Genomic DNA, 13,299 nt, shown 5'->3' with positions numbered 1-13,299 from the left:
GTCGGGTCGTTCCTGGTTTCTCTTTCAATACTTGCATTGGTGACTGGTAAACACTCGATGATGGTCGAATGAAATAACTCAACAGGGTCAACTTTCGTCGTTTCTTCTTCTTCAGGTAGTGGCAGGCGCGACAGCCCATCAGCATTGCCATGCTGCTTCGTACCTTTGAATTCTATTTGATATTGATGTGCCCCTAGGAAAAGGGACCATCTCTGGAGACGCTGTGCTGTCATCACTGAAACACCCTTCTTAGGGTTAAAAATGGATACCAATGGCTGATGGTCTGTCAGAAGTGTGAATTTTTGGCCCTGCAGGTAATGATTAAACTTCTTCACTCCCCATACAAGGCTGAGAGCCTCCCTATCGATCTGCGCATAGTTGCGCTCAGCGGAGGTCAATGATCTGGATGCAAACACGACTGGCCTTTCCGTGCCATTTGGCAATTTATGTGAGAGTACTGCCCCAATACCATATGGAGAAGCATCACAAGCCAACCGAATAGGCAGTGTCGGGTTGAAGTGAGCCAACACTTCCTCTGAGGTGATCAATTCTTTGCTTTTGCGAAATGCCTTCTTACAGTTTTTGCTCCATTCCCATGGTACCCCCTTCTGTAAAAGAGCGTTTAGCGGGTGCAGTACCGTGGATAGATTTGGTAGAAATTTATGGTAATAGTTAATCAATCCTAGAAACGACCTCAACTGAGAGACATTATCCGGAGCGGGAGCCTTTACAACTGCCTCTATCTTGTCAGGAGACTTATGAAGCCCCTCCCGGTCAATGACATGACCACAGTACGAGATCCGCTTCTGGAAGAACTCACATTTCTGCCGATTAACTCTAAGTCCATACTCTTTCAGTCTGTTGAGCACCAGTTCCAAGTTTGCGAGGTGTTCTTCATCACCATCACCTGTAATCAGAATATCGTCCAGGTAACATTGTGTGCCTGGAATTCCCTGTAATACCTGCTCCATGGCCCTCTGCCAAATTGCTGGAGCCGATGCCACTCCAAAAACCAGCCTATTGTACCGGTACAAACCTCGATGCGTGTTGATCGTGAGGTATTGGCGTGACTCTTCTTCAACCTCCATCTGCAAGTACGCCTGCGCCACATCTATCTTGGTGAAGTGTTTCCCGCCAGACAACGAAGCAAAAATATCCTCAATCCGCGGAAGCGGATACTGCACCGTGTGAAGCACCGGATTAACGGTGATTTTGAAATCTCCACAGATGCGAACCTTCCCTGGTTCTCCTGGCTTGTTGCTCGAAGGACGTTTCATAACGGGAACAATGGGCGTAGCCCACTCACTCCAATCTACCTTAGACAGTACACCTGAACGTTCTAGCGCTTCCAGTTCCGCTTCTACAGTAGGTCATATTGCATAGGGTACCGGTCTGGCTTTAAAAAATTTTGGGTGTGCATGTTCATCAATCTTGATGTTTGCCGTAATTCCTCTCAGTGTTCCCAGTCCCTGCTGGAACACCTCTTTAGCATCATCCAATATTTTGGACAATCGTTTAGGTTTGACATCTGTTTCCCCGGAATCTACCGTTAGTGCCTTCAAGGAGTGCCAGTCCATATTCATTTTCCTAATCCACTCCCGTCTCAGTAGTGGTGGACCTCCTTCAGGTAGCACATATAAGTCCATTACTTGGCTTTCTTCGCCCTTGTGGACCACTTTTACCTCTATCTTTCCGATGGGGTACAGTCTTTGCCCCGTGTATGTTTTCAATATAATCTCCGTATCCCGTAGGGGAATGTGTTGGAATAACCTTTTGTAATCTTTCTTATTCATGACCGTCAATGCCGATCCAGTGTCCAATTCCATCTTTACTTGGACTCCTGCTATCTGAAGGGTGACCCAAATTGTCTGGAGATCTGCATCCTTACCAACGTTGTGTACTCTTAAGCTACCCAGTTCATTACTGCTAGCGTCTGAATCTGACTTCTGTTCGGTCAAACTGTTCTTTGTCACCTTGTGTACCTTTATGTATTTTCCTTGCGGTGACTTTTTGTTGCTGGTCTTCTTTCCTGACCGGCATACTTTAGCTATGTGGCCAAGCCTGCCACACGTTCTGCATTCTTGGTTTTTAAACCAACACTGGTTCTGATCATGCGTTGTCTTTCCACAACGATAACATTTTACAGTACTCAAACCCAATTTATTTGTACTGAGTTCCGGTGACCGTAGCTGCATTACTGCCGTGCCTCTCGCTGCGGCTTCGTGTGCTGCTGCCATAGTGACCGCTTTCTCAAGCGTCAGCTCATTCTCCTCGAGCAGTTGCTTTTGTGTATCTTCTTTTAATAAACCACACACAAATTTATCTCGTAGCGCCTCTGTCAGTCTCGTTCCAAACTGACAGTACTTTGCTAGCTTACGCAATTCCATTAAATATTCAGCATTGCTTTCATCCTTCAGCTGCCTTCTGCTGTAAAATTTAAATCGTTCCGCTAGCATCAGCGGCGTGGGGTTTAGATGATTTTTCAGGACAGTAACAATCTCCTCGAACGTCTTATCCGCCGGTTCATCTGGTGATAAAAGGTGTTTCAATTGCCCGTATGTCTTCGCACCCATTAAGTTTAATAATGTTAGTGCTTTCTCTTCATCTGGGATTTTATTTGCTTTACAATAATTTTGTATGAGTTCTACATACATGGCCCAATCTTCGATGTCGCTATCAAAGGTATTAATGTTCCCATGTTTAGGCGTCGTTGCAATTTAATTTATTTTAATTTTTATCCAAGATGGCAGCTTCCCGCTCTTGTCTTCGTCCTCCGCCTACAAAATGGCGGTTTTCCCGCGCTTGGCGGTCTTCACCCGTCCCCCGACGCTGTCTCCGCTTCACCGCGGCTCTCGCGCCTTCAGTTGCCCCAGACGCTGTGCCTTTTTAGCCCGAATGCGGCCCGGCCCTTATCACCAGCCGCGATCGATGTCCCCGCGCTGCGCCTTTCGGCCTGAATGCGGCCCGGCCCTTATCTCCGGTCGCGATCGATCTCACCGCCCTTATTCCTCCGTCTTCCCTCCCCGTCTGTACAGCCAACGCGGCCGACTTTCTGGTCGCGTCGCTGCCCGGCTTACCCACCACCGAGGTAGAAAGAAGATAGCTGACAGCCGCTGATGGAGGCTTCGAGTTCAGGATGTCTTCTGCACTCTGGTTTCTCGATGTCTGCCGCGCGACGTGTCTTCCAGCAGGGTGATGAGGGTGGAAGCCTCTCTTCGACGTCCGTTCTGTGGACGAAGCCGCCGTGGATATAAACTACCGCAGGGTAAGAATCGGACTCGTCGCCACTGTTAAGTCTGTGTGTTCTAGTTGTAATTACTAACACAGACTACAAGATTAAAGTTCAACAGGTCTTTACTGGTTGGAGGTCAGGACTATACTAAATACAATATTACTACACAGTGCTTATATACCGGTGGTCACCACCGGTATTACGTATACAGCAGCCAGAGAAAGTAGTACATCTCTTAAGGTGGAACAGGCTTAAGTTCTCTTAAGGTGGAACAGGTTACATACACCACAATCCTCCCTTTTTAGCTTAACAGTCATATCCCCATTTAACATAACATAATAACATATATAACTTCAGGTATAAACAGTTCAAAGGTTCAGTCTCTCAGGAGGCCTTCTGATTCGGTTTGGATAACGCCTTTCAGTGGTCTCTGATTCCTGTTGCTGAGGTGACTCCTCTAGTTGGTCTCCCATGCATTGGGTGTTATCATCATCAGGTACATTCCCTGCCGAGGTAGATGCTTCAGGTTCATTAACTTCTTCCACAGTTGTCTCTGTCGCAACCATGGGTTCGACCCTTGCTCTCGATTCTACCAGTTGATCTGCATGACGCCTTATCACATTGTTACCAATATCTACTGTGTACATCAGAGGTCCTTGTCTGGCCCGAATTGTTCCGGACTGCCATTTTTCGTTTCCATAGCCCCTTGCCAACACTGGTTGTCCTACGTCGAAACTTCGAGTGGTCTTGTTATTAATATGCCGGAACTGATTGTTTTCCACTTCCCTCCGCACATTTGGTTTTAACAAGTCCAACCTGGACCGCAACCTCCTGTTATAAAACATCATGGCAGGACTTTGGTTAGTCACTGCATGAGCGGCGTTTCGATATGCCATTAAGAAATTGTGCACCTTGTGCTGTAGCGGAATCTGATCATCGTTCATGGCCTTTATTGCCTTTTTGAATGTTTGGACAAATCTCTCGGCCAACCCGTTTGTCGCCGGATGATATGGGGCAGAGGTATAATGTTTCACCCCATTCTTCTTTAAGAATTTTTGGAATTCTTCCGACACGAACTGTGGTCCGTTGTCCGAACAGATCTGTTCTGGCAATCCGTTCCTTGCGAATATTGTTCTTAACACCGCAATTGTCTTTTCTGAAGTAGTGGTATTCATCTTGATCACTTCTGGCCATTTGGAATGTGCGTCCACCGCAATTAGGAACATGGAGTCCATGAATGGACCAGCAAAGTCAATATGTACGCGTTGCCATGGGGCTGAAGGCCATTCCCATGGGTGTAGTGGTGCGATCGGAGGTGCATTTTGCACTTTTTGGCACCCAGCGCAGCTTTTCGTCAACTCCTCTATCTGTTGGTCAATACCCGGCCACCATACATAAGCCCTAGCAAGACTTTTCATCTTAACTCCCCCCAGATGACCTTCATGCAGTTCTTTTAGAACTCTTTCCCTTAACTTGGGAGGAATAATCACTCTTGTCCCGTACATCAAAGTACCATGGCAGACGGACAGCTGGTCTCGCCTTGCCGAGAATGCCGGTAACAGAGGATCACCACGTGTTGGCCATCCTTTCACTGTCACCTCGTAGACTCTGGACAGTGTCGGGTCGTTCCTGGTTTCTCTTTCAATACTTGCATTGGTGACTGGTAAACACTCGATGATGGTCGAATGAAATAACTCAACAGGGTCAACTTTCGTCGTTTCTTCTTCTTCAGGTAGTGGCAGGCGCGACAGCCCATCAGCATTGCCATGCTGCTTCGTACCTTTGAATTCTATTTGATATTGATGTGCCCCTAGGAAAAGGGACCATCTCTGGAGACGCTGTGCTGTCATCACTGAAACACCCTTCTTAGGGTTAAAAATGGATACCAATGGCTGATGGTCTGTCAGAAGTGTGAATTTTTGGCCCTGCAGGTAATGATTAAACTTCTTCACTCCCCATACAAGGCTGAGAGCCTCCCTATCGATCTGCGCATAGTTGCGCTCAGCGGAGGTCAATGATCTGGATGCAAACACGACTGGCCTTTCCGTGCCATTTGGCAATTTATGTGAGAGTACTGCCCCAATACCATATGGAGAAGCATCACAAGCCAACCGAATAGGCAGTGTCGGGTTGAAGTGAGCCAACACTTCCTCTGAGGTGATCAATTCTTTGCTTTTGCGAAATGCCTTCTTACAGTTTTTGCTCCATTCCCATGGTACCCCCTTCTGTAAAAGAGCGTTTAGCGGGTGCAGTACCGTGGATAGATTTGGTAGAAATTTATGGTAATAGTTAATCAATCCTAGAAACGACCTCAACTGAGAGACATTATCCGGAGCGGGAGCCTTTACAACTGCCTCTATCTTGTCAGGAGACTTATGAAGCCCCTCCCGGTCAATGACATGACCACAGTACGAGATCCGCTTCTGGAAGAACTCACATTTCTGCCGATTAACTCTAAGTCCATACTCTTTCAGTCTGTTGAGCACCAGTTCCAAGTTTGCGAGGTGTTCTTCATCACCATCACCTGTAATCAGAATATCGTCCAGGTAACATTGTGTGCCTGGAATTCCCTGTAATACCTGCTCCATGGCCCTCTGCCAAATTGCTGGAGCCGATGCCACTCCAAAAACCAGCCTATTGTACCGGTACAAACCTCGATGCGTGTTGATCGTGAGGTATTGGCGTGACTCTTCTTCAACCTCCATCTGCAAGTACGCCTGCGCCACATCTATCTTGGTGAAGTGTTTCCCGCCAGACAACGAAGCAAAAATATCCTCAATCCGCGGAAGCGGATACTGCACCGTGTGAAGCACCGGATTAACGGTGATTTTGAAATCTCCACAGATGCGAACCTTCCCTGGTTCTCCTGGCTTGTTGCTCGAAGGACGTTTCATAACGGGAACAATGGGCGTAGCCCACTCACTCCAATCTACCTTAGACAGTACACCTGAACGTTCTAGCGCTTCCAGTTCCGCTTCTACAGTAGGTCATATTGCATAGGGTACCGGTCTGGTTTTAAAAAATTTTGGGTGTGCATGTTCATCAATCTTGATGTTTGCCGTAATTCCTCTCAGTGTTCCCAGTCCCTGCTGGAACACCTCTTTAGCATCATCCAATATTTTGGACAATCGTTTAGGTTTGACATCTGTTTCCCCGGAATCTACCGTTAGTGCCTTCAAGGAGTGCCAGTCCATATTCATTTTCCTAATCCACTCCCGTCCCAGTAGTGGTGGACCTCCTTCAGGTAGCACATATAAGTCCATTACTTGGCTTTCTTCGCCCTTGTGGACCACTTTTACCTCTATCTTTCCGATGGGGTACACTCTTTGCCCCGTGTATGTTTTCAATATAATCTCCGTATCCCGTAGGGGAATGTGTTGGAATAACCTTTTGTAATCTTTCTTATTCATGACCGTCAATGCCGATCCAGTGTCCAATTCCATCTTTACTTGGACTCCTGCTATCTGAAGGGTGACCCAAATTGTCTGGAGATCTGCATCCTTACCAACGTTGTGTACTCTTAAGCTACCCAGTTCATTACTGCTAGCGTCTGAATCTGACTTCTGTTCGGTCAAACTGTTCTTTGTCACCTTGTGTACCTTTATGTATTTTCCTTGCGGTGACTTTTTGTTGCTGGTCTTCTTTCCTGACCGGCATACTTTAGCTATGTGGCCAAGCCTGCCACACGTTCTGCATTCTTGGTTTTTAAACCAACACTGGTTCTGATCATGCGTTGTCTTTCCACAACGATAACATTTTACAGTACTCAAACCCAATTTATTTGTACTGAGTTCCGGTGACCGTAGCTGCATTACTGCCGTGCCTCTCGCTGCGGCTTCGTGTGCTGCTGCCATAGTGACCGCTTTCTCAAGCGTCAGCTCATTCTCCTCGAGCAGTTGCTTTTGTGTATCTTCTTTTAATAAACCACACACAAATTTATCTCGTAGCGCCTCTGTCAGTCTCGTTCCAAACTGACAGTACTTTGCTAGCTTACGCAATTCCATTAAATATTCAGCATTGCTTTCATCCTTCAGCTGCCTTCTGCTGTAAAATTTAAATCGTTCCGCTAGCATCAGCGGCGTGGGGTTTAGATGATTTTTCAGGACAGTAACAATCTCCTCGAACGTCTTATCCGCCGGTTCATCTGGTGATAAAAGGTGTTTCAATTGCCCGTATGTCTTCGCACCCATTAAGTTTAATAATGTTAGTGCTTTCTCTTCATCTGGGATTTTATTTGCTTTACAATAATTTTGTATGAGTTCTACATACATGGCCCAATCTTCGATGTCGCTATCAAAGGTATTAATGTTCCCATGTTTAGGCGTCGTTGCAATTTAATTTATTTTAATTTTTATCCAAGATGGCGGCTTCCCGCTCTTGTCTTCGTCCTCCGCCTACAAAATGGCGGTTTTCCCGCGCTTGGCGGTCTTCACCCGTCCCCCGACGCTGTCTCCGCTTCACCGCGGCTCTCGCGCCTTCAGTTGCCCCAGACGCTGTGCCTTTTTAGCCCGAATGCGGCCCGGCCCTTATCACCAGCCGCGATCGATGTCCCCGCGCTGCGCCTTTCGGCCTGAATGCGGCCCGGCCCTTATCTCCGGTCGCGATCGATCTCACCGCCCTTATTCCTCCGTCTTCCCTCCCCATCTGTACAGCCAACGCGGCCGACTTTCTGGTCGCGTCGCTGCCCGGCTTACCCACCACCGAGGTAGAAAGAAGATAGCTGACAGCCGCTGATGGAGGCTTCGAGTTCAGGATGTCTTCTGCACTCTGGTTTCTCGATGTCTGCCGCGCGACGTGTCTTCCAGCAGGGTGATGAGGGTGGAAGCCTCTCTTCGACGTCCGTTCTGTGGACGAAGCCGCCGTGGATATAAACTACCGCAGGGTAAGAATCGGACTCGTCGCCACTGTTAAGTCTGTGTGTTCTAGTTGTAATTACTAACACAGACTACAAGATTAAAGTTCAACAGGTCTTTACTGGTTGGAGGTCAGGACTATACTAAATACAATATTACTACACAGTGCTTATATACCGGTGGTCACCACCGGTATTACGTATACAGCAGCCAGAGAAAGTAGTACATCTCTTAAGGTGGAACAGGCTTAAGTTCTCTTAAGGTGGAACAGGTTACATACACCACAGATAGGGTAGATAGAAAGGAACTTTTCCCCTTAGTAGAGGGGTCAATAACCAGGGGGCATAGTTTCAAGGTAAGGGGCAGAGGTTTAGAGGGGATTTGAGGAAAAACTTTTTCCCCCAGAGGGTGGTTGGAATCTGGAACTCACTGCCTGAAAGGGCGGTAGAGGCAGGAACCCTCACAACATTCAAGAAGCATTTGGATGAGCACTTGGAAACGCCATAGCATACAAGGCTACAGACCAAATGCTGGAAATTGGGATTAGAATAGACAGGGCTTGATGGCCGGCGCGGACGCGATGGGCCGAAGGTCCTCTTTCTGTGCTGTGTAGCTCTATGACTCTGTCACTCATGAGAGGCACCTGGTGTCGCCATTTCTCTGGGAGAGCGGAAAGCCTTCTGTTCATTCCTTGATATACAGGGCGCCACAGGTATGTAAAAATTGTCTCACTGAAGGAAGAGCATGACCACAGTGAGACAGCGGCATCGACCTTATCAGGTGGCCGTGCTTCAGAGAGAAAGGATCTTACAGTAAACACTGGGGATTAAAGGAAGAAGCTAGAAATCTAAAATACCAACAGAAAATGGTGAAATATGAACAGCAATCTGTCAGCATCTGTAAAGGCAAAAGATGGATTTACCAAGGAGGGTCCAACCCATAAATTAACCTAGCTGTCTCTTTTTGCTTGTTGACAGGTCGCTGTCCTCCCAAAGAGGAGTGGGCGTTTAACAAAAGCAGTGTAGCCGCTGCCTGTGTGTGACTCAGCAGAGTGAGCTGCACTTTACATTCTCCACTTACAGTCAGCTATTGAGGTGCCTGTTGGGACCTAACCCAAGACCTTTTGTTCAGAGTGTGTTCCATGTCTGCCATTCCTAAGGGGACCAATATTGGATAAACCATAACCTGAGCAAGCACAACACACATTCCTTCATCTTTCAGCCATGTAGGCGGTTTCCTGGGTTATATGAGAGAGAAAGAGACTGTAACTAAAACAGGGCAAGCTACCGAGGGTGATCTCACCTGGTCCAAGCTCACTAAACAGCAGCAACCAACCACACATTGTAAATCCTCCCATCTTCTGAACCTAAAATAATACCAACTGAGAGAGTCAGCAGCCATTAGGAAAATCAGGGAGAAAATGGAAAAACAACATTCCCCATCCAGGAGCTAATCTTAGTTGAAACCCCATCCTTCCTTTTTTACTCCCTAGTGTAATTTGTCACTCACCAAACACCCGAGGGCCTCATCCTGCTGAGTTTCATCACCTCCTTTATTACTTTTTTTATTACTCATCACAGATTTTCTTTCCTTTCTTTGTCTTAAATGACCTGCGATTATGACCGACAGAAATCAGAAAACGCTTGAGAAACACAGCGGGTTGTTCAATAACAGTGAGAAAAAAACAGGCTAATGTCTCGGGTTGGAGACTTCCTCAGCTAACCTGTCAAGCCTCCCTCAGATACTGTTGCCCTCGCTGCGTATTTTCATACCTGAACCACACTGGTCAGAGTGACCAGCGGCACATTCCCCAGAAACAACCGCTGACCTGGACTATCTGCTTCTTGGTGTTACTCTCTGTTTGGGGGTGGGTTTGTCACACTGTGCCTTTGAGTCTGGATTCATTACTCTTTCTATTCAAGATTGGGTTTGTTATGTTATGTACACGGGATGAGAAAAGGCGATCAGACCAATATGCACTTGCCCCACTTCTTACTGGGCTCATCCTGTGTCCCCACTCTCCACCTATAGAGGCAAAAGATACACGGACCTAGAATCATACAGGTCCATTCAGCCCCTCGTGTCTGTGCCAGCTCTTTGAAAGAGCTATCCAATTAGTCCCACTCCCCTGCTCTTTGCCAATAGCCTTGCAAATTTCTCCTTTTCATGTATACATCCAATTACCTGCAGCCAATTCAGGAAACCTCTGTCAAAAAAAATCCTCTCTAACTCCTCAAAGGCAGTCGGGCAAGTCCAAGGCAAACCCCAACCCATTGCTTATTACCTGAAATCTTACCTTCCTTCTGCCGTGATCTCCAAAATATGTCTAACAGCTTCTTGAAAGACTGCAAGGAGTGAGACCGCCCCACCATCCCCAGGTTGCTGTTCCACAGGTCGATCGCTATCAATAAAACGAATGCAAATTCAACTTCATTCTCTGCTTTCCCAATTTAAATGGGTGGCTCCTGTTCTACACAGCCCATCACCTCAAACAGTCTATCTGTTTGTATGTTATTGATGCCCTTAATCATTTTTAAAGACCTGAATCAGATCCCTTCTAAGTCTATGCATCTCCAGCAAATACAAACCCAAGGCACAATGTTTATTTCAGTGCCCTTAGACCAGGGATCATTTTGTTGCACAACACTCCTAGATGAGGTCTCACCCCCACAGCGTAATTTAACCCTATTATTGTTGCCCTAGTTTTATACTGAACAGTCTGGCCGGTGCAGCCCAGGACCCTGTCCGTTTTGGTCTTATTACCATCAAACAGTCTGCCTTTTATTTGTTACTCAGAGGCTGGGGTCGCCAACCCTCCAGGAATTAAAGTCTAATCTCCAGGACACCGCCGTGAGAAAAATCACAGGAGCAGTAAAAAAAAATTGTGTGAACACTTTTGTTTACTAGTTCTAAAAACATTGAGCATGGGGGGGAAAAGGCTGTTTGACTGACAGTCAAGAATCATCAGGCAACCAAGAGTCGATTCGCTTGTGAATTGGCATGGGAAGGCGGGGCGCCATGAAGATGGACATATTGGGCAACCAATGGCAGGAGTGTGGGGGGCGGAGCAGTTGGAGGCACTGATGACAACTTCAGGAATATGTCCAGCCAGAGTTAGCAACCCTCGCAGAACTTGAAGCTGGGCTTGTTACTTTCCTTGTGTTTTGAGGTTTGATTCATTACACTCTGAGCTTGGGATTGTTCCTTTTCAGACTAGGTTAGTTTTCCCTAAGTTGGAGTTTGGATTTCTTCTGGCGTTCGATTTTGTTATTCCCTGTTTGAAATTGGATTTGTTACTCTTTCTGCGATTGGGCCTGTTACTCAATATATTTGTGATTGGGTTTGTTACTCTTTCTTTGCGATTCAGTTTGTTACTTGCTCTAAGTTGGAGGCGTTTTTTGGACTGTTTGAGGTTGGGTTTAGCGATGAATTGCTGAATTCCAGCGTATTCGATGAAAGGCAGATTGTTTTATGGTAATGAGGTAATTGGATCCTGTCTGCCTCTCCCAGATTTGGTAATTAAAGTGATTTACGTTAAGAAAAGAATGTATCACTGCTCATTTTAAAAAGAAATAAATACCTTGGAGCTCAGCCAGGAAAGCAATTTATGGAGGAATTTAAGAGACCTTGTGAAGCATCAGCTCCTGTTATCTGACAGCACAGATCTGGCTCGTTATAGGAGTTTGAAGGGACACTGAGAGCTCTATTCAAGGCATGGGCGATATTCTCAGGGGTTTACTTAGCATCTTGACTACAAAACCAGACTTTTTTTTTATTCGTTGCTGGCAAGGCCAGCATTTATTGCCCACCCCTAATTGCCCTTAAGAAGGTGGCGGTGAGTGGCTTGCTAGGCAATTCAGAGGGCAGTTAAGAGTCAACCACATGTGGAGTCACATATAGGCCAGACTGGGTAAGGACAGTAGATTTCCTTCCCTAAAAGACATTAGTGAGCCAAATGGTTATTTATGACAATCCAGTAGCTTCATGGTCACCATTACTGATACTAGCTTTTTTATTCCAGATTTATTTAATTAACCAAATTTTAATCCCACAGCTGCCGTGGTGGGCTTTGAACTCGCATCTCAGGATGATTAGTCCAGACCTCTGGATTACTGGTCCAGTAACATAACCACTATGGTGCCGTACTTGTGCTCATGTTCCTCATCCCTTCAGCCCATACTCTTCTTCGATTAGTGCCATGGGATCTTTTACATCCAGCTGAGGGATAATAGGGCCTTGGTTTAAGGTATTATCCAAAGACGCCACCTCTGACAGTGTAGCACTCCATCAGTATTGTAATGGAGTGTCAGACCTAGATTTTGTGCTCAAGGCTCTGGAGTGGGACTTGAACCCACAACCTTCTGACTCGGGCAGTACTGCTTCCACTGAGCTAAGCCAAGGTCTGGTTCCTCAGGTCTATCCAGTCCATGTGAAGGCAGCAGGACAGGTAGATAAGGTGGTTAAGAAGGCATATGGGATACTTGCCTTCATTAGCCGAGGCCTAGAGCAGGGAGGTTATGATGGAGCTGTACAAAACGCTAGTTAGGCCACAGCTGGAATACTGTGTGCAGTTCTGGTCGCCACACTATAGGAAGGATGTGATTGCATTGGAGAGGGTGCAGAGGAGATTCACCAGGATGTTACCTGGGCTGGAGCGCTTCAGCTATGAAGAGAGACTGGACAGGCTGGGGTTGTTTTCCTTAGAGCAGAGAAGGCTGAGGGGGGACCTGATTGAGGTGTACAAAATTATGAGGGGCATAGATAGGGTAGATAGAAAGGAACTTTTCCCCTTAGTAGAGGGGTCAATAACCAGGGGACATAGTTTCAAGGTGAGGGGCAGGAGGTTTAGAGGGGATTTGAGGAAAAACTTTTTCACCCAGAGGGTGGTTGGAATCTGGAACTCACTGCCTGAAAGGGTGGTAGAGGCAGGAACCCTCACAACATTCAAGAAGCATTTAGATGAGCACTTGAAACGCCATAGCATACAGGCTACGGACCAAGTGCTGGAAAATGGGATTAGAATAGATGGGGCTTGATGGCCGGCACGGACACGATGGGCCGAAGGGCCTCTTTCTGTGCTGTATAACTCTATGACTCTAAGCTGTTACCAGTAACATCACTCAACCCTGGGATCTATCTCTATTGCCTTTATCAATCAAAACAGGTTGTGACATTGTGTAATTGATCATTAAGGCAACTTCTGCAGTTTTGAAC

At 46.6% G+C, this 13,299-nt stretch overlaps 1 protein-coding gene across 1 annotated transcript in view; it reads left to right on the top strand.

The window, feature by feature from the left end:
- Positions 1 to 13,299, top strand: part of grid2ipb (glutamate receptor, ionotropic, delta 2 (Grid2) interacting protein, b) — a 186,422-nt gene that overhangs the window by 136,880 nt on the left and 36,243 nt on the right. Inside the window, 1 exon segment of the mRNA XM_086002222.1 lies at positions 8,725 to 8,797. Within this exon segment, the coding sequence (XP_085858348.1) occupies positions 8,725 to 8,797 (73 nt within the window).

This window comes from Somniosus microcephalus, chromosome 11, assembly GCF_052327205.1.
Source record: "Somniosus microcephalus isolate GS21.2 chromosome 11, FLI_Smic_1.0, whole genome shotgun sequence".
Taxonomy (NCBI): Eukaryota; Metazoa; Chordata; class Chondrichthyes; order Squaliformes; family Somniosidae; genus Somniosus; species Somniosus microcephalus.
This window is presented reverse-complemented; position numbering and strand designations above follow the sequence as displayed.